We start from the raw sequence: 22,721 nt of genomic DNA, 5'->3' as shown, positions 1-22,721 counted from the left end.
AGTCTCAAGCTCGTAGTTCATGAGCATAGTCTTATTATTCTGCATTCCTTGAGTTTCAATTTGTTTCTAGCTTCCTTTTGTTTCTTGTTAAATCTTCTTTTGCTTGATTGGTTACACCTGTTTTATTTACCGACCACCTAATCAGCCTTTGTGTATTTTAACACTCAGTCTGTCCTTTATCGCGTTGTCCTTGATTGCTGTTCACTTTCTTGCTCTTTTTTCTCTGAGGAATTTATTCCAAGTGATTTTGAATATTTGGATTCAGTTCAGCTAGGGTTTAAAAAAACATTTCTAAACAGCATTAAAGGATGATTTTGATTTTAAATACTGTGCACTGCATTTGGGTTTCAGAGCTGCCTATGACATTTACAGGCTGACAGCTTACTGGTTACACTGTAAGACATTATTTAAGGTAGATGATAAACCTGTACATTAATGCCAATCTGCTTTGTGCATCTAGGAGGGCATCAATTTATAAAAACATCTCAAGGGTGGAGGGGATGAAGATTAGAGCAGGGGTCAAAGTTCAGAAAGAATTCACCTTGCAGAGCCTCAGAGGGAAGCTGTCCCTGTCGGGGTGACTCAGCAAGGCTTATGGGTTTAGTGTTAGCACCTCACTGGAGGACAGAGCAGGTCAGTGTTAGAATGATACTGGAGGGTTAGTTTAACCTGGACAATACCACACACACACACACACACACACACACACACACACACACACACACACACACACACACACACACACACACACACACACACACACAAAAACATGGGATCCACCCTGGAAAAATGGCTATCTAAGGCAATTTAGTCTTATCTTCATTTATAAGACATTGTTTCTTTTTAAAGCACTGCTACATTAACTTTGGTACCCTGCTGTAAAAAGTAATTGTAGCTGAAATATCTACAAGGCTTTATTGTTACTTATCATATATGTGCTTGTTAGTTCTAGACTGATACATTTTTCTACCCTTCCAGGCAGTCATTAGCTTTGTATCACTTGAGAACAGTGCAGTGAAAATCATTTTTGCCAACAGCAGTGTAAATCCAACTTGCAACTGAATCCTTAGCAGTTATCATATGGTTTGTTCTACTTTTTACAAAATGGAGTGGAAAGCAGAACCAGTTGTGTCCCTGGTGGTGCATCCACGCACTTCTGATTCACCTTCAGTTATTAAGAACCACCTGCCGGCATCCACTGTTGTGTTGTCACAAAGTCAATACCTTAAAACCCACCTGAGAAAAGCAGTCCCTGTGCTCATCTGTATTACTGCATGATACTCAGAGTGATGTAATGAATTATTTGTCATAAACAAACTTCACATCACTGCATGCTGGTTTTCATGCTTTAGCGGCACAAGCTGAATCCAAAGTAAAGCAAACATTCCACCTTTCGGATCCCTGATTTATTTTTTTTAAAAAGCCAGACAATGAGTTTAAACTACAAAAATCACCTCTACCCACAGTAAATGTGGTTTTGGGGTATTGATGTAACTCACAGACTGTAAATAAAAGATGGATAAGATGATGGACCATGAGGTAATCCTCTAGTGGATTCTCACTGTGAAGCTGCAAATGGTTGGTTGGTTTTTCAGGGCCAGAAGTGACCATTTTTAGACTGCCAAGTTATTAGCTAATGTGAGCTATCCTAGTCAGAAAGCTGCATCCATAGACAGATACCAAGATTTGCTCACTGCTCTGTTGGATGACCTAGTTTCAGGTTATGCATTTCAGATTCTACTTTGCTATACAGAGGAGTTCATAGATGACACAGTAACGCTAATGTGCTTGGGGATCCTGTGGGTGCAAAACAAGCCCAAATTATTACCCTTTACTACCGTGTTTGACAGCTGGTATGAGGAGTCCATGGAAACCCTTTGCAAAGTTGTGCCTTTTTTGGCTTCCGTTTCAGAAGCCATTTACTTTTCTTAATTCAGACTTTGTCCTGCTAAACCTTTTTGACCTTTTTTGCAGGATTGTCTCGTATAACCAGGGGTGCACATAAGTGGTCCGCAGGTGCGCATCCGCTTTCAAAATAAAAGACGCGCACCAGATAAGAAGTTGCAACGCGCGTTTGCGTACATAAGATTTTCTGGAGGAGGACAGACATTTGTTCAGAACTCTTAAAGATGTCGAAGAAGCAAGCTCCTTTAAGCAATTACTTTGGAGTTCCTCCACCTCCAAAGAAATGTCAGAAGGAGTCCGAACCGCAAAAGAAGCGCGTATTCTCGGAAAAGTGGTTGCAGGAGGTGAGCTGGCTTCAAACAAATGATGAACGCACAGAGATGTGGTGAAGAATATGCTGTGAAAATCCCACTCTAACGGACAAAAACAGTGCCTTTTATATGTACGCAAACGCGCGTTGCAACTTCTTATCTGGTGCGCGTCTTCTATTTTGACAGCGAATGCGCACCTGCGGACCACTTATGTGCACCCCTGCGTATAACAACATTGTCACCACCTTTTCCACCTCAAGGTGAACTTGTTTCCTTATACAAATAAATGGCAGTATAGTGGTAAGCAGATAGTATGCGGATTGTAGGCAGTGAGCATGACCCCAAGGATTTGCAAAAAGTCTGATTCACTTTTTCATCATCACTTTTTTTCACTTTTTGTGCAGGATAAGAACATTTCCTTATGCATATTAGTGACTGAGTCACTATTGTTCTACAAGTCTTTTTGGTTTATTCAGATTAACTTTGCAAACCTAAGCCATGCTGCCATGTTCTTTGTAGAGAGAAAGTCTTTCTGATGGCAACGCTTCCAAACTAGCCACACTTGTTCAGTCTTTTTATAATTGCTCTGTCATGAACTTTAACATTTAACATGTTAACTGCGGCCACTAGAGTCTGAGATGTAGCTTTTGCATTTTTTTGCATTTTCTCTAAGCATTGCTCAGTCCGACCTCGGAGTGAATTTGCTGCCATGTCCAATCCTGGGGAGGTTGCGGCATTGTGTTAACACATACCTGAATGCTCCAGACCAGCAAACTGCCAAGACTTCTGCTTTTACAGCAATGGTCACACTTTCTAATTATCAGTAAATCAAATGCATTTGATTAGTAGCACTTGGCTGCTACCTCTGCTCTTAATTCCTGTGGAAACAGTAAGGTTGTACTTAACGTTGTCCAGGACTGGACATAAAAGTCCTGTGAAATCTTACTTCTTCACATGATTGTATTTAATGCACTCCTATGCATGTAAACACAGCTGTTACCAAGGGTGACAGTTGTGTTAGAAATATTTAAACATTTGATTACAGTGGAACAAATTCCCGTGTAGGGCCACCCAGAATATCTGTAAGTGTATGGTGCACGCAGCGCTTACAAAACACAGTGAATCTGTGATTTAATGATAATGAAATGTCATTAAAACTCATCCTTGCCTGGCTGTTTTCAGTGCTATAAAAAGGTTAGGAAGAGGGGAAAAAAAGCAACTTACATAAAATACGAGGGCTAAAATTACAACAAATATCTATCTTTGATCTTTGTTTGGAACAAAGCAGAGCGTCAGCTTTTGATGTTCTCTCACTTGGGTCTATTTTTGTGAGCTTGGGGCTGTGAGATTATTGTCTTATTTATACAATATGCTTTTGTGAGACATGACTAAGAGCATTACCATGCAGGCTTTGTAAAGACGCTCTTCCATTTTATTTGATTGATCATCATGTTTGTCTGTTGATCAGATAAAACCACTCCTCTACACATCATCATGTATCCTGTTATCTCATCCCATCTAGCTTTTTGAAGATGAAAAGGATATTCTTCTGACACTGATTTATCCCCCTTGCACCCCACACAGCAACTCCCATCTTCGGCTGCATCTTAACACTTCACTTGGATTACTGTTAGGACCACTTGGTTTGTTGTCGATCCATCTGTTTCTGCTGTTTATAGTGTGCGTGTTTGTGATGACTATTCCTCAGAGGCAGTATCATCTTCTGCACAGTGCAACTGACTCAACACGAATAAACAAATAGGGAAAGTGCACACACCTTACACCTTGCTAAGACACACACGATCTCTGCCAGGACTAACATGCTGCACCATCTGATTCACTGCCTTCTCACACAAATGCCCCTTCACACACATGTGCGCACTCATAACCAGATGGTCATCCAAATATACAAACATGTGCGTAAGCTTGCAGTGCGGTTACTATATTTACTCATCACTCAGGGGCAGGAGCATACACATAGACACGCTTTCTCACACGAACGTGCATGCTGCCAAAACTGTCGCAGTCCCCATGTCTGCAGCTGATCATATCAGCAAGCAGATAGGGGGTGACAATGCATTCACACCTCGGCACACACACACACTCCACGAAACACGATCCCATTTGCAGATTCTTCAATTAAGCGGTGAGGCAGAGCTGCAGGGAGCGCACTTTATTCTCAGCAGTAGGTTGCATTTGCACCACTCTCGTAGCTAATTATAAAAAAAAAGAGATACTTGGTAGACAGTGTTGTGAGGTGAATACAGATAAATTTAGACTTCACAACTTGTAGAATGACAGCAGAAAAGACTTGTGATGCTGGCTGCAATTTACTGGAAAAAGCTGTGTCTCCCAACAGGCATCTGTGTGGCATTTATCGAGGCTCCATTCATATCACGTCACATGGTTTCGATAGAAGCTTTTCACTTCAAGCTTTCTGACAATAAATAGCATGTGAAATCTTAACGGGAGAGCTTAGCAGGGAATGAAAAGAAATAGTTAACTCTAGGCAATTATCACTCAGTTATTTCTATTTAAATGAAAGACTAAGAAAACATGTATTTACTACAGGCAGTTTGTGATCACACCTCTGAAAATCAGGATAAAACCATAGACTGTATATGAAAGATGGACACAGTTGTCTGTTGCCATTTTTAAGGCAGCCATGCACTAAACATGCCCAGGTTTATATTTTATTCCTAAATGAAAAAGCTAAATAAAAACAAAATAAACATCCTGCTCTTTCTCTCTGCAGTTTGCATGTTCTCCCCGTGTTAGTGTGGGTTCTCTCTAGCTACTCTGGCTTCCGTCCTAAGTCCAAATAAGTGCAGTTAGGTTAATTAGTGATTGGCCATAGGTGTGAGTGTGAATGGTTGTCTGTCTCTCCGTGTTAAGGCCCCAGTATACACTGCAATGGTCCCTTTGCTTGCTGCCGCAACATCATCTCATAGTCACTTGTTTCTGTCTCATCGACTTTGTCTATTGTTTTTTTTTGCTAAATTTTTTCCACAAACTCTCAGTTTTTCAAAATGTTCCAACATGTCCCTCTGTATATCTGTATATCTCTGAGCTTCTGTACTGGAATATCATTAAAATTGTGGTAAAAACCGAAGCAAGCACACGCTTGTGTCTTTAAACCAGCTACAGTGGCAGCTTTTATTCTCATACTTTATGTCGATCTTTTACATCTATATAAAACCCAGGATTTAAGATCATTTAAAAAATTTTATGTCATGTGTTCTTTCAGTCATTCATATTTGTCATTGATTTGCATGATTGCATGATTGTAGAAACACTGTATAAAAATAGGTATTAGTAATATTTTTTTTCTGGAGTGTGTTTTGTGTGAGTGGGTTTGGGATGTTCCCTGCATGGCCATGTGCTGTCTGCTTGTGTGTCATGGAGGCTCCCTGCATGTGCCAAAGAGGCTGATTTGGGCTGGGGCTTGGCACGGGATTGCCACGGTGGGTGGGGAGTTGGCACGGACGGTCCTAGCTCGGGATTGTCCAAAACCCACTGATTTAATCCGGATTACGGCCATCATTTCTCTCTCTCTCTCTCTGTCTTTCTCTATTTCCCTCCACTGACCCCCACCCCCGCTCCATCCCTCGTCTCCCGCCCACGCAATCGCTCGCTTCCTCTGTCCTGCTGCTCTTTCTCCTGCTCGTGCCTCACTCCTCCATCACGACCTTACAACCTACCCCCCCAAAAACCAACGCTCCCACTGGCTGCTCTGTTGCCATGGTGACTTATTTTACTCCTTTCACTTTTTTCAGTCTCACCATTGATACAGAGTGAATGATCAGTGAGTAAATTTTAGAAAGTCTATTTTTAATGTCGTGTTCTCCCATTGAACTCTATCACATGGTCTGTTGCCAAGGTAGATCTACCTGAGCATCGGCAGGAAAACAGTATACTAATCTGATCCCCATTAGTGATACAACACAATACAAAACTGTAGTCACACCACTATGCTGGACATTTTTGTAAATTAATGTAGTGTTCTGTGAATACTGTAAAGTCTTGCAGATGGAAATGCCTTTGAGAAAAAACCTCAGCAAGCTAGTGTGCGTTGTTTAAATTTAACACCTTACTTTTTCCATTGGCAAATGGAAAAATGTATGAAAACGTAAAAGTTAATTCATTAATTTGCTTATGTATTTATACTGCTTTCATTTAATTTGGTGATGTGTTTTGACCTTGATTTTCATTTGTGTGTGCTGCAGTTTTGACTGTTTGTAGGGCAAAGATAAGTTTTAAGGTTTGCCGTCCAACAAGCCACCAAGACCAAAATCATTGTTTGTCAATCTTGAAAGTAGTAGCAAACTCGTGGCAAAGCTCATGTCTTGCCAGATATCAAGAAAGACGAGAAAATCAATTTAGCAAGCAGCAATGGTGAATAGTCAGTTTGCCATGTTAGAGAACCACAAACTGTTAGTAAACCACTACGGAGCCCTGATGCCATCTGACTCGAGAGCAAAGGTCCGGTAACTATTATCACTGGTCTCTGTATTAGAAATTCATCTTCTCCTGAGATGACAGACTCAGCAATGTCAGTCACAATCGGCTTTGTGATGCCCTGTAACAGCTGGAAGAGTGCGTGTATCTGATTAAATGTGTGTGTGTGCACGCACATGTGCATGGAAAGGTGTCCTTAGCCCGGGTGAGCTGACAGAATTGGTGCTCAGTGCAATCGCTGGTGTTAGAGGTCTCCGTATTTTAGTTTAGTTAGAGTGTCTGTGCATGTGATTATATGTGTGTGTGTGTGTGTGTGTGTGTGTGTGTATGTGTATGTGGTGAGGTGGGTGGCCATGCAGGATAAAGGTCTGTCAGCAGGGGAGAGGGCAGCCCCCTCACTCCTTCTGTCGCTGGCCTGAAGCACCGGAACATCCCCCTGGGTGTGTGTGTGTGTGAGTGTGTGGGTCTCAGGGTTCCTGTATGAGGCTGGATCCAACCTGGTGCCAGATGACCTGCTGTGAACTACGAGCTATTGATAAACCTTGGCAAAGGAACAGACAGACTGTGAGAGGGAGTGTGTGACAAGTGTCCATCCATATTTGATGGGACAGGATTAAATCTGTCCGCGCTGTTGGTTGGATTTGGGTTAACAACTGGTTCACTTAAGACACACAGGAGAGATAAAGAGTTGAACCTTTCAGAGAAAAAGCAGAAATAAAGAAAAGCAGGATAAAGGGTGGAGATGGGGCGATTTTTTTAGTACTAGTGCAAGAAAAAAAATCAGCAATATTGTGTCTGTTGTATTGCTGAACATCATTAAGAGCTTATATACCTAATCACTGTCTCCAAAGTGACCTACATGACTTTTTTGTGACCCTCTGAAAAGTACTTTTTTCTGGGTCCAAGCCTTAACTGCCTCAGCTGAGGCACTTGTCCTTTCAACATGCTGCAGTACTGTGTCCCTTCTTTTTCTGAAGCGCCACGGCTCCCAAAAACTACTCAGTTCTTATTCTACCCCTCTACAGCTTTTTATTAGCACTCATCTGCAGCCCGCCTTTAAGCTAAGCTTTTAAAAACTCACGGTGTACACCACAGCCCTCGGGCTCTCAGTGTCCCAGACACCAATATTTTAATGCTTCAGAAAAGATGAATCACTGTCTGCCCAACTATGAAATCAGTATAGAGATTAATCTTAGGATTATGAGTCTTTAGTAAAAAAATGTAATTCAAAATACAGCAATATTAAAATGACTAATCTCTATAAACAGATATCTGTGTATGATATCTGTTTGTAGTCCACACAGTTACATCTGACCAAGCTTTAGATGCATGCAGGTAAACAGTTCATGTAGAAAAGGCAAAACATTTACTGAAATGCAAACCAGAATCACTGTTTATCATCAGACAACAACACAGCGTTTTTATTAGCTTTTAAAAATATATGTGGTTGTATAAACTATAGCTGGTGTGTGGAACAGGAAATCAGCAGGATGTTCACTGACTACACTACAAAACCCCAAAACAGCAGTGCATGGAGGGCTCCCAGATTGTTAAACATGTCTTTTTTCCACTATGGAACCTCTATGACAGATCCTTAATGCCTAAGTTTATTAAAAACTCAACCCTCAAGGCCTTTACACACTGGACGCATAACATCCTTGGAAATATTGCACCTATTCCTGATGCTAGTGTTCACACCAAGCGCCTAAATTTGAATTTGTGGCATTTATTTTTTGAACCAAGCCCAATTTTTCTGATCCGAATCAACAGATGTGGCAAATCAAGCCACTGCATTTTGCAACAAATGCACTCTTAGCTCAAGATATGTGCCGGTACTGAAAACACAAATAGCAAAATAATACGATTTTACCTCAGACACTGAGATAAGACTCTGCTCTGGGACAAACAGGTCTCTGAAATGATTCCTCTGACTCCTCAGATGTGGCCCCAGCTCTGCCAACAAGAGCTCAAACTGTCCCACTGACATCCTGAAATATGTACTAAAGCAGTCATGATGCAGCTTCAGCATTGTCTTCTTTTAGCATGCTAACAGCTAGCTGTCAATGTATATTATTTTATGACAGTTATGCTATCTAGCCAGCATATAGCAGAAACAAACTCAGAGTCATTTTTTATTTCCCGTCTCTAATTAGTTTTTCCTTTGTGATAATGAATGAGGTCATTTTCAGTTGCTCTCTATCAAATGTGACACTTGAAAGGCATTTTGAAAGACAGTTCAAATGAATGCAACCATCCAGCTCCTCTAGAACCGCTCATGTCGGGAAATTCAATTTGTAGTGGAGGCACAGCAAGAAGATAACCTTGTTGCACTGCTCTCCATTTGAAGTCAAAAAGCAATTCAGATCGATTATCAGGGTCAGTGAGGGACAGATCTGAGGTGAAACAGACGACACAAGATGAAGCTGACTGGTCAGTGTGTGAGGGACAAAAACTGATGGATAACAAAAAGAAACGAGTGGGTTGGGGATGTAACTAATAGAAACTGAGTGGCAGCAGCGATGCGGGTTGACAGTGGAGATAGTGGTGTGACGTGCAAACAAAAGCCGAGCTAAGCACTGAAACGACAGGTATCGAAGGAGACCAAAGGTTAAAGTCTGAAAAAGATTAGCAGGTTAGCCGTATCAATGAGCCTTACATCACAACCCGAAGCAGCTAATGGACTCCTCAGCCTGCAGAGACAGAGCTCAGAGCTTTCTCTTTGACTTAATATCACTGGGGATTTCATAAACTGGAACTGTAGCATTAAAAGTTGAGACTATGTATCCATATTTTAAAATGGTTACTGTATCTTATCTCTAAAACAACCTACTTCCTTTATCTTCTCACCTTAAAATGCAATAACTGCGGAGCCCGAGCCCCCCTTTCCCACCCCCACCCACACACACAAACACTTAAAAGCAGGGCCAGTATATTCTGGATTTGAAAATCTGAATTACTTCTAAACAACTTCAACATTGGATAATTTGCTGTGCCTTGCTGGCATAATTTGCTCTTTCAGTGAACTCTTCTTTGGGCTTTTTGCATAAAGTGAACTCGCATCGAGCTCTTTGAGGCACCTACGCTCCGCTCTGACTGGTGCGACAAATGCGCTCCCCTGCTCGGCTGAAACACGCTGTTCTTTAGTTGACTTAGCTTCTAGTCTGCACACTTCTTTCTCTTCATCTCCCTTCATTTTCTGCCCCTTGCCTGTTGCCGTGGTAACTAGCAGAGGGAAGTTGAGTAGAGGGGAGATCGAAGGGAGAGAGGGAAGATAGGGGTGTGTGTGTGTGTTTGCTGGGTTTATGGGTAAAGGAACCACTGCTGCGCTTCCTCCTCCCTCTTCTTCTTCTTTTTGTTTTTTATCTTCACTGCCACATCTTCCAATCTACAATCCTGTGTTCCTTATTGATCCTTCGAGCCACTTATTTTCTGTCCTTTCCCTCCTCTTCCTCAATATCCGCCTCAATATGAGCTTAAGAGAGCCTCAGCTCTCTCATGATCGCATTCATCCACAGTTAATGAATTTTGTGATGTTTTTCCACCATATTAACATCTCAACCTTTCTCCCTGTCTAACACAACACACTCAAAAATGCCTTTCCACAAACATCATAACACAGAGATCTACATTTGTTCATCTGCTATGCCTCATTATTATCTGAAACTCAGCTCCAGCTCCAGCGCATAATGAGAAACAATTCCCACATCACCTCGATTTCTATCATTTTTCAGGAAAGTTTAATTGGAAAAGACTGACATTAAAGATAGATTAAAGAGATCATTTCTAATACCATGGAGGCTGCACTGTGAATTGCATTTTAATTTCTCTAAAAGTTGAATAGTGTTGATTACCAGGGTAGCAGCAGCAGCAGCAGCATTGCGTGTGTTTGTGTCCATGTATGTCTGCATACATATGGAGAGACAGATGGAACAAGATTTCTCCAGTCACATGCCAGAGCTATAATTTTTTTCATGCTATTGTACATGTTCAATTTTTTTACAATTAACTGCATGCCCGTAATGAGAGCTTTCAAAACATACAACCACCCCTTTAGCGCTAGAGCTCTATTGTCAGATAATGAGAAAGAGAAAAAAAAGATGGCGGGTCAGGGACTCGCAGTTGCTGGAGGAGAGGAGGCGTTTTGGAGTTGGTGTAATGTTTTTGCATAATCACCAATAAATTAGTCAAAAGGAACAACAAACACTGTCTGCTGGGAACCGAGGGTGTGAGTGTGCTGAGAAACGTGTCTGTAATATCGTTCAAGCATATTTATAAATTACCCGGTGTATAAATATGCTCACTGGCTAGACACTCAGTGATAAAGCAACACAAAATTCATGTAAATGAAGCTGATTTCAACTTTTTTGTAGAAATCTTTGGTTCATTTTAATTGTGCATGTTATTGTGAATCTGCACATTTCTCCACATGAGATAAGAAGGAAGTTTATTCTGTGGAATTTAATTTTTTTTTCTTTTTTTGTGGGAATCACTTGTGAAACAAGGCTTTACATAGAAAACTACAGACACAATTTTAAGATTATTCCGGATTATTCCTCATGGGGGGGCGACGACTAGTGTTGTGGTGCAAGGGAGATAAATGGGGGCCCAAAGCTGCATGAAGAGTGAATAAAACCAAGAAAAGAAAGAATAATGCTTTGAAAAGGAGAGGGAAAAAAACAGGTGGGGTTTGCTCTGTGCGGTACGATAATCTAAAGCTATTCGATGGCATTAACAAAAAAAACCCCTAATGCAAGAATCCTCCCTTGGCCCAGCCACAGATTACAGAACTGGGTTTGCGTGTGGAAGCTATTATATAATTCATTCTCTACGATGAGATTTTCCTCCATTGCTGGTTTTCTTTACTAACCCCTCTCTATCTCTCGCACGCCGTCACACTACTGGCACATACCTCTTTTAATTTAAGTTGAAGATGTCTGAGCCACACTGCGTTTTTGGTGACTTTATAATCTTTTTATCCCTGTCTGGAACTCATTCATCTTCAACAGAAAGCTGATGTCTTCTGTCTGACTCAACAGTTTCCCGTCCCCGTTTGGACGTTCCTCTGCTACAGTATATGTGTGTTTGTGTGCGCACAATTACTGCTATACACTCTCCACCATTGTATTGTGAATTCCCTGCTTACTAAGCTCCTTAATGGAATCACTACAAGGGTAAAAACATTTATTATTTTTGGGTTTTTTTGCATCTATTCCTTTCCCCTTGCTCCGCCATTCCTCTCTCCCTGCTGCTGATCACAGGTGAAAGGATTGGCAGTGAGTCTTTTATTTTTCATTTTGGAAGCCATCACTGGTGACCTGTCGTTTTGATAGGAGTGACATGTGAGCTGCATGCCGCTGGACTCTGGAAAGGATTAACTCTGCCCTTCAACTCCACATCTGCGCCACGCAAGACTGGCGAAGCCACTGTGCGATTGGTAGATTACCGTTCACACAGCCAAATGCCATCTAATGATTATCTGGCAGGGTCTCAGGTGCAGCACCATGGGTCTCCCCCTGGATTCACAGTCCAGTCCCAACAGTGTCCAGATAAACAAATCCTCTAATTGATATGATAAATCTGAGAAAGCTTTGTACTTTACCTTTTACATACTGAGTTGATGAAATGCTGAAACTGTTTTGTTTCACAAAAGTTAGATTTTACTGTTAAACAGAAACTGATTTGATAAATGGATCAGAAATGAACAAACAGTGATGTATTATAGTAACACTGGCTGTGTCTAAAAGACGTATATAGCCACCACCACCACCTGTTAAAGTATATATACATAATGTTTTTAGCTTAAAAAAGGATTCTTCTGATCAAGGAGCAGCACCTAGGAGCCTCAAGTCTTGCCCCTTTTTAGTGGCTTGCATTATGTAATATATGCAATATTACCAACATATTTAAATGAATGCAAACACAACTGCAAAAATAACACTAACATGTAAAATTGGGAAGTGTATCATTCACTACTGCTGTCTAAAATACACCCAAAACACTCCAACTGTCTGTTGTGAAGCTCTTTTTCAAGAATGAGCTTCTCTTCATTCATCATACTGTAATGCCTGTTAGCACTAACTCCATGGCTATTTTTATATGTCAAAATCTAATGACTCGCACATGCACAAAACCCATAAGTCCATGATAAATGTAATGAGGTCAGGCTTTGATGAGCCAGTGAATGGCGTGTCCTCTGGGTTCATGTGAAGCAACGACAGCGATTCTTATTTATGACACTTTCATTAATCTAAACATTGGTGATTGGTGAGAGCACATCTTACACAGAATTCAAACCTCGTATTTATGGGATTGAACAGTAAGGCAACAATTGATCAACACACTAACAATATTGCTGAGCCTGTCTGCGGTGCACGATCTTGTTTTAGACAAGTATAGTCGCAGAATACAGTGCCAGACAGCCATCGGCTCATGGAGCGTGCAAAAAGCTTGCTATCTAAAGTGCTTGCTCGGTCTAAGATCTGAAAAATAAATGAAGGATGCCTAAAGTAAGAACAGAACAAAGAAAAAGATGTTGGCAAGAAAGAAAGTAGAGAGGAATATAAGAATCCAGTTTACCTAATATGTGTGTCTAACATAATGGAGGCACACAGACTCACAAAGTGTACAGATATGCCAAGTCATCACATGCAAGCAAATGCCCGGATAGACGCGAATAACGAGGCACACCTACACGGAGGCTGAGTTAATGTGAACCCATTTCAGGAGCAATAATCTCTGTCTCACCACACCACACATAGGAATAGCACCTAATCTGCAAACAAAGCTCACCTCCTTCTCACCTGTTGCTATGGAACTAAAAGGAGAGAGGGTGTATTGTTAACAAGAAAGCCAACAACACAGAGATGGTGCTTGGATATTACCAAGATTAATCACATTTCCAACTTAAGCGAGTCTAAACTGTGGTTGCTATGCTAGCTGGGCCTAAAGATGCAAAAAAAAAAGAGACTAAATTTAGATGTGGATATGTCATCACTGCTTCCCCTCTTCACAAAACACACATACTCTGTTTGTAAGATACAGGTAGCAGGTTGACTTATGAGGACTGACGAGTAGCATTAGCAATGCTCTGCACATAAATGTTTTTCTTCTGGAGTGTTTACTCTGGCTGATAAATGACATTTGGAGCACTCTTCTTCTCTGGTTCTTATCCGGAGGAACAGTGACTTAACAGTGACACAATGCCTCTCTCTCGCTCTCTCTCATTAATACAGGTTTTCCCTTTTCTTTTCGGCTTTCGTCCGTAAACCCCCTGCTTTGATTTCAGCGTCAAGTCACCTCGCTTAACTTTGTAGCCTTAATAAGGTCATTTCTATTGCCCTCTGGTCTTTATAGCTTTGTTTTCCTAATAATGAGTCAGCCATTGACAGTTCTGAACCCTTCAGTTCAATTCAGTCATATTTATTTATCACCAATTCACAATAACAGTCCTCTTAAGGCGCTTTATACTGTAAGGCAAAGGCCCTACAATATTAGAAGGTAACCCCAATAATCATACAACTCCTCTGAGCAAGCACTTGGTGAGAGTAAGAAGGAAAAACTCCCTTTTAAGAGGAAGAAACCTCAGAGGAGGGGCAGCCATCTGCCACGACTGGTTCAGGTTGAGGGGAGGAAGATATGACAAAAGACACACTATGGGAGAAAGAGTTTTTTCCATAACTAATGATGAAATATAGCAAGGGAGTGAAAAGAGTTGATTGAATTGTTCAAGAAGCACCATGAGAAGCAGTATGGGAAGATTTATCATAAAGGAAGGTTTTAAGGTTAACCTTAAAAGTAAATAAAGTGCCTGTATCCCAAATCCAAACTGGTAGCTGGTTCCATAGTAGAGAGCCCTGATAGCTAACCCTTCTCATGAAAATAGTTGAAGACCAGAAAATAAATGTAGCTACATTCTTCTTATCAGTTTGCTCATATCAGGGTGAAATGGTACAGCAAAATGTATCCATGCACCTAACATGCGAGTAAAGAGAAACATGATGGTACCAGTCAGTCACAATAGCTCTGTGAGCTGCCATCTGTTTTCTCTCTAATGTTACTTTGACTTCCTGCTAGCATTTTGTTCAAAGGACTGGACATAATTTCATTAAACAAATAACTTCTGGTGGAGAGAATGAGGTTACCATAACCCAGCTAGAGATGCTGATGTATTTTAGGGAGAGGACATCTCATCCCCTCATCGTCTCTATCACCTTTCTTATAGGGAAGTTTTCTTGTAGATGAACACAACTGGTGAGATGAAATGCACAGTATTGTTATTCAGTGCATTCTCCAAAAGAAAATATTGTATTAACCCCATTTATCTCTGTATTGTTTGTCTTTTAGGATCTTGCTGACTGTCGTTGTCATCTTCCGTATTCTGATTGTGGCCATCGTCGGAGAGACGGTGTACGAGGATGAGCAGACCATGTTCATCTGTAATACTTTACAGCCGGGCTGCAACCAAGCTTGCTATGACAAAGCCTTCCCCATTTCCCACATCCGCTACTGGGTCTTTCAGATCATACTGGTGTGCACACCCAGCCTCTGCTTTATCACCTACTCTGTCCATCAGTCAGCCAAGCAGAGAGACCGGCGCTACTCTTTTCTCTATCCAATAATGGAGAGGGACTACGGCGGAAGGGATGGGGCTCGGAAGCTCCGCAACATAAATGGAATTCTAGTTCAGCACGGAGGGGATAGTGGAGGAGGGAAGGAAGAACCTGACTGTCTGGAGGTGAAGGAGATCCCCAATGCCCCACGGGGCCTCACGCATGGGAAGAGCTCCAAGGTTCGCCGGCAAGAAGGGATCTCCCGCTTTTACATCATTCAGGTGGTGTTCAGAAACGCCCTAGAGATTGGCTTCTTAGCAGGCCAGTACTTCCTTTATGGCTTCAGCGTGCCTGGGATTTTCGAGTGCGACCGCTACCCGTGTCTCAAGGAGGTGGAGTGCTATGTGTCCCGGCCCACAGAAAAAACGGTTTTCCTGGTCTTCATGTTTGCCGTGAGCGGCATTTGCGTGGTGCTCAATCTGGCTGAGCTCAATCATCTCGGCTGGCGCAAGATCAAGGCCGCCATCAGGGGCGTCCAGGCCCGCAGGAAGTCTATCTGTGAAATCAGGAAGAAGGACATGGCGCATCTGTCTCAGCCACCCAACCTGGGACGCACACAGTCCAGCGAATCGGCCTACGTCTGACGATGAAGACAGACAACAGAGGGGGAGCGGGATGAATGTGCAACAGAGAGAATGAACGAATTCTGATTTTAATTTAATGAAGATGGTGTGGAGGTCAAACAAGATGACCTCTCCTCTATGACAGAATGAAACAGAATGTAAAAAAAAGACCAGACCTCAGGCGCTGAAAGTCAGCAGAGGCTTGAGAAGGAAGAAAATTAGAGAGCATCAAAGAGGACAATAAATTTCGTTTTGCAAACATACATAACAAAGACATGCTGATCTCATAAGGAGATAGTCCAACTGCCATTTTATACTTCTGTCTTTTTTAACTAACAACCTTCTCTGCTTCTCGTTTCTTATGCGGAGAATTAAATCCTCACGGGGCTGATCTAGAGATGAGAGTAAGAGGGGAAGAGGGAGGAAAACAGATGAGAGGCTGTTTTGTGTTCTCTGGGGATATTCGAAGGCGACATGGTTGTTTGATGCATCCCATGGTGCTTTTCTTCTGGACTGTGTCAGCCTCAGTGAAAAAAAAAATGGGAGGGGGGGGCAGGATAGGGGATGGGACAGGGAGGATGAGCAGCAGCAACATTATTAAAAAGAGGAACGGAAGAACTGTCAAAGCCGTGACAGACTCTGGGGAATGAAGGCAAGTTTGAGAGTGAGGGAGAGCAGGAGGGAGACGTCACGCTTTGGGAAAACATATGAACCAAGGAAGGGGGGGGGGGGGGAGAAGACAGAACGTTTTTCTTTTGCTTCCTCTCTTTGCCTGCCTGAGATTTTGAGGTAGACCGACGCCAAGAGAGAAAGCGCTGCCTCCCAACAGCGTGTCATGCCTCTGCTGGAACACCGTTACAAGCCAAAACCAAGAGAGCAAGACTGACGATGTTTATGTTTTGTCTCTTGGCAAAAGTTGATTTTAACACAAACACAGTGAGTACAATAAACACTCCCCCACCCCCCTTCTCTGCCCTATCCCTTACTCTTGCTCTGCTCCACTGTACAGACCTGTACAGCTGTACAGACCCGAGGGGTTTTTCGAACGACAGCAGTGACCTTCGCTGCTCTCCTGCTGCGTAAACATCTGAGAGGAACTAATGAACAAACGGATGATCGGCCAGACAGCGTCAGAATCTGCTAAAGCACAAACTCCACTCCCTCCAGCTTTTTCGTGTGCTAAGAGATGAAACAAAAAGAGAAGAGCGAAAGATAACGAAAGAGCTCGAGAAGAGATCGCTTTACTACAACTTTAAACAGATTTTATAAAACACATCACAATGAATAATGATTTTTCTTCTTTTGAGAAAGCGATGGTGCCATCCTTGAGATATTTAATTATTGCTGAAACGTTACATAGAGTATATCATGGTAATATTATTTATCCATTTAGAGTATATCCAAATAGATTTATTTATCTTTATGGGGCGGGTTGATTGGGAAATCTTGTTGCTGTACTTTTTATGTATAAACTGTCTGTCTTTTCTTTTCATTTTAGTTGAGTTTGAAGCATTCGTCACTGTAGGTCCTGATTAATGACATGCATGGTGTAGGAAGGCGAGAGATTTGTGAGCTTTGATATAAAAAATGCTTTGAGGATGTGCAGCTGATTTTTTCAAACTTCTTTTGCAGCTCTTTAGAGTAACACTTATTGTTACTTATCTGCATTTAAAATGCAGTTACACCTTTATGTGTTTTATAGAGCCTTGGTTTTCTTCAAAAATCAGCTGTGCAGCTTCAGGTAATTAAGGCCTATGAGCCATTAGACAAAGGCATGTTTACACAATGCGGTGTTTCTTGAATGATCAAACTGTGTAACTGATCGTAGTTGCTCTCTAGGGACAGTTGTAGGTTGTTTGTTTTTTTAATTTCAGTGGCTTTCGTTTTGCATTTCTTTCCTGACTGGATTTCAGCATGCATGCATGGTGAGAGAAAAGAGAACGATGTGCAAGAAACAGAAAAAGATAAAAGATGACAGAAAGTGTTGCACCTTGATTATTGCAGACGAGTGAAAGAGTGGCAGACTGAAGGAAGTCACGCTGGGAAAAAGATTGTATTTCTGGACACATACAGACATGCACGAGTTTATGATGCAAAAGATGGAGGGAACACACTGTGTGCCTACTGAACCAGATATAGAGACAGTTGGGTATACTTTCGTTCCACCAGCATGATTTCCTCCTGTAACTCTGCGGGAGCAGGCCCAGGTGACTGAGACAAGGGCACAAGCACATAGCAGTTCATGCCAAACTCACAATTTGTCTGTTTAAGTCTTTTTGCAGAGGCCATAATCAGTTTACAGGTAATTGTTACAGACCAACACTCTGTGCTTTGGCCATTTAGGAGTATCAAGTGAGCATTTGCAAACTGATCAGCCCTATGCAGCTCTATAGCGCAGTGGCTTCTCTTTGAGACATTTGGGCTTTGGTTCTAAAAGGGGCCATCCTTGCACTAATGCAACTTTCTCACTTTGCTTATATGGCAGATAAGCTGTAAGAAAGACACAGCTACATGCATTCATCCCCATCCAGAAAATGAGAGAAGAGAAGATGGCAGAATAACTAACAGCCAAAAAAGCTTTGTTTTTAATGGGGTAAAGTCTGTTTTTATGTCCTGGTGACAACTGGAATTAGATGTGATTGACATAAACCCTCAAATAAGGCATTAAAAGATGGCTGCAAAGTGGAGACATGCTTCATATGACATACATATGACCCAGGGGCCAGAACTGGCAAAGACTCCAATCCGGCCCCACTGCACAGCTTTGGAAATCCTTAAGGAAGGCATACATTTTGGATTTTTAACAGCATTTTATTTTATTAGTTTTACAGCTTTACCTTCATGTTACAAGAAAGTATTTCAGTAATGCATAAAAAATTAAATTACAGAAAAGTTCCTGTTTTTTCTACTATAGACAAGAAACAAGAAACTTGTGACTTGGATAAACTTTCAGAATTGCAATTATAAGAGAGTTAATGAGTTACAGCTACTGACACATTTATTTCTTACAATTTAACCCAAAAAGAGTCACGCTGATAGATTTCTTTCATTTATTACAGCAACATTTCTTAATCTTGTGTATTTTCTACACAGTCCGCCTTTAACTTATATTTCATGTTAAGTCATAAAAACCATGCAGAGTACATATAAATGATCACTGACCATTTTAAAAAGAAAAATCCGTCCCACAAAATTATATTGAAGCTATAGTGGAAACACTCTGGATATGACATGATGCTAAGTAATGGCCCTAGATCTGCAGTTGGCCTTTGAGCTTAAGCAGCAGCTGATGTAGCAGATGAAAAGCCCCCAACTCTCTATTTTTACATTCACTCTTACTTTCATAATCTCTGTGATTCTTACAGGTGATTATCCCCAGATTTAGTCTCTTCTGAGGATGCCGATGGGACTCGGTGAAATCAGCGAAGTTTACTACGTGAACTAGGAGGGACAAATGTGCTGACAGGCCATGCCAGAATGCCTAAGGGTTGAGCAACCCCTTGGCCTTCACTTACTGTGAGCATGTACTTCTAGTGAAAGCTTAAATGCTGACCTTGAGCTTAAAAGCCAAGCCAATGTCCTGTACTATATGCAGCTCCGGCTGAAGAGTCACTGCACAGTACAGCGCTGATCTAATCCCTGCAGAGCACAGGTCAGTGCTGGTGTGAGGACTATTTTTACTGAATGGCGTGCACGCATGTTCAACATACACTCATTCCGCTACGAAAACAAGCAAATGCAAAAGTAGGAAGAGGAGTTTGAGCTCAGTTTAGAGCTCTTGGATTCTGTCGTTATGTCTGGTTTCATTCAGGTCAGAAACACAAACATGCACGCAGTGTGAGGATGTGGAAGGCCATAAACGTGTCCTGGTTTTCTTCGGTTTACATTTATCCAGAGTTCATTAGCGACTTGCAGCCAGTCAGTGGGTCCATCACGTTCCAAAAGTAAAAGCAGGCCTCAGTTCTTCCAGCAGTCCACTACTCTCCACCGTCTGCTTTTCTATTTGTCAATGTGAAATGAATTATGCAATTTATTTTTTTGTTTTTTATTTGCTTCTCTTTTTGACTTGTGGGTTCATTTTGTTGTCTGTTGCTCTTTTCGTGCAGTGACATATCAAAAAAAAAAAGAAAGATGTTTTTTCTATGTAACGGAACAAAAAAAAAAAACTATATGTGTAAAATCAAAGGTAGAGTTCTGAAATATAAGACTAGCAGAAAATATGTTATATTTCCTCCCTTGCCAAAGTGATATGCAAAATTTAATTAATTTTCAAAGAGTTTTTTTATTTTAAATGCATGTGTAATTGCTAGAGTAAGCATGTTTCTATGTTTTCTTCAACAGAATCTTAAAAGAAAGGCTTTTTAAAGTCCAAAATATGGAATGAAGCTATTTTGTCTCGATGCCAAGTGTGTATATAATTTACCCAGTTTTCAGACACTACAGAGCCATGCAGAGTATACCAACTCAGTGATGTTAAAACTACCTATTACATTTTAGCCATTTGAATTTCCAAAAGGCTAGAAAAACCACTGCATACGGTAAATCTTCTAGTTCAAGAAATTTGCACACAGATATATACCTTTATAATTAGTTGAGCTTTGTAAGCCAGTCGCTCAAATGTTGTACTGTAAAAACCACAGGGTACACAGGAATATGAACGTACAGGTAAAAGACTGGCACCATTTAGATGTCAGATGTCAGAACATTCCAGGGTTTAGCCTCCAGCACAATGTGTAACTGACCTACAGTTTCCAGTGTTTTAGTGTTCGATGATTGAATCCTCAGTGAAGCTCCCTACGGACAACCTATTCAGGAAAGAAAACTGGTGATCTTTTACACCAGTCTCTTTTTTAGTACAAATACACAAAAGATTGCTTTTATAAAAACAGTATGCATGTCAGCATACCTTCCATTTTCAATCTAACCTTGTACTGTAAAGCCCAACAATGAAAATTGTCCTCAAGCCTGATTGTTTACCTGTTGGTGCTACTGAGGTTGGATTTCAGATACATTGCCACATTCCCTAATGTCCAGCACACTACTGCCCACAAATGTACCACAGATCAGTGCAGGTCTCCTTAAAACAAATCAAGCCGTTTCTCTTGACTGTTACTAACAGATGGCCACGTGTGCAAAAGCATACAGCCTGATGACATCATTTCCCTAACTCTCCACTTACTTTACAAAGCAGAAAAGTAGCAAACAAATTGATTCCTCAGGAAACGCAGCCTGTAAATGAGCTGTTTCATTCATTCACACAGAGCTCATTGAACCTCTACATAACTCTTTATTCTGCTGCCAGAAAGACCTTAAATTAACTTAATCACATTATGTAGCCAATTTTAAGGGCTATTAGTGGCCTCTGAGCAAGTTTTGAAAAATGCCCCTCTCATACATTCGAGGGCTTCTTACTACAAATTGAAAAGCCATAGAAAACAGAAAAGACAATTCAAACTAGGCATGGACAATGTGCACTCATAGGCCAAGATTAATATAGTATCGTCAGTTAGGCATTAAAATCATTTTTGCATTTAAATTGAAAATTAGACAACTTGTGTCAAACGAAAAGCTTTTTACTCAGTTTAATTAAATGGAAATGAAAGTTATAAAACTCCTTTACTAGATGTTCAGCTTCATTTTATTGTGAAACAAAATGTTCCCTCTTCCTCCTCTGAGCTCTGGGCGATGCTGGTGCTGCCACCCTACAAGGTGCATAACACCCATTTCAGGTTTCAGGAATGCACCTCTCAGTTATAATTACTTCATCTAATTAGACTGAGTGGTAGATCCAGGCAGGATGGAATTTAACCAGTGCTGCCGCTACCTACAGAAGTGGTCACAGTGCCATTGATGTGATATTACTACCTGGAAAGCTTCAGGTTGTTACATTTAGTGGAAAAAAGGAGGTGCAGAACAAGTGGAACATACATCAGTTCCACCCCCTTATTTTCCATCCTCCTGATTAAGACCAGCATTTCATGAGCTCAGACCACGCTGTGTCTTTAAACCGATGTTACAGTGAGAGGGATGAAACCAGAATTGTTGTGTTTTAGGGGAATGGGGGAGCAATGTGAAACATGGCCAATATTTGGCATCCATTAGTGGTGATCAATATTTAAAGGATAATAGAGATAGAATATAGAGAATATAGTTAAAAAAATGTAGCCCTAGGCAATCATCATTTGTAAGCTTAACCTTTGCAGTCATCTGTGACATCTCCAGATGTAAAAAACATGGACTGAACACATGAACAATGGACTACACGCTGAAACACGCTCACACTTGTAACTGTGATCGGAGAACCTGTCGTTTCTGACTGCTGATTTTACAATGTACGTGACGGACCTTCGTTGAAGGTTCACTGTATATTTCTGACTGGTGTACTGTATGTAAAGACTGAATAAAACCTTGAATGTTACATCGAGCCTGAACTGGCATCCAGCCTGCTGATTTATGACCTATAAGCGAGCGTATTCGTCCATTTGTGTGTTACAGATCGGGTCGTTTTCTGAACGATGTGTTGTGTGTGTGTGTGTGTGTGTGTGTGTATAGAAAACGTGAGTGGGTGGATATGTGACCACGTGGGAATGATGAGATTTAGGGGGGGGAAGCTTTCTGTGGTGTGAAGGAAACTGAACAAAGGTGGCCACAATTCATATTTATACAGGTCTATTTATAGCATACAGAAAACAATATTTGAAGAGAGCTGCGTGCAGCACAGCTGGCTGGTGTAATGATATTTCTGAACTCAATAGGTGACAGCAGGATTAAAACCTGATTTTATGATGAAAGGTACAGGGTGCGTGCATATGTGCAGTGCTTTTTTCACACTACATGCAACAGAGTGCATCCAAAAAATACAATGCCTGCATGTA

The 22,721-nt window shown here is 41.2% G+C and overlaps 1 protein-coding gene across 1 annotated transcript in view; it reads left to right on the top strand.

The window, feature by feature from the left end:
• LOC134641753 (gap junction delta-2 protein) overlaps positions 1-22,277 on the top strand; it is a 33,340-nt gene extending 11,063 nt beyond the window's left edge. The window contains exon 2 of the mRNA XM_063494287.1: positions 15,018-22,277. Coding sequence (XP_063350357.1) covers positions 15,018-15,867 — 850 coding nt within the window. The 3' untranslated portion in view covers positions 15,868-22,277. The remainder of the gene's footprint in view (positions 1-15,017) is intronic.
• The last annotated feature ends 444 nt before the right edge of the window (positions 22,278-22,721 follow it).

Source organism: Pelmatolapia mariae, linkage group LG14 (genome assembly GCF_036321145.2).
Source record: "Pelmatolapia mariae isolate MD_Pm_ZW linkage group LG14, Pm_UMD_F_2, whole genome shotgun sequence".
Lineage (NCBI taxonomy): Eukaryota > Metazoa > Chordata > Actinopteri > Cichliformes > Cichlidae > Pelmatolapia > Pelmatolapia mariae.
This window is presented reverse-complemented; position numbering and strand designations above follow the sequence as displayed.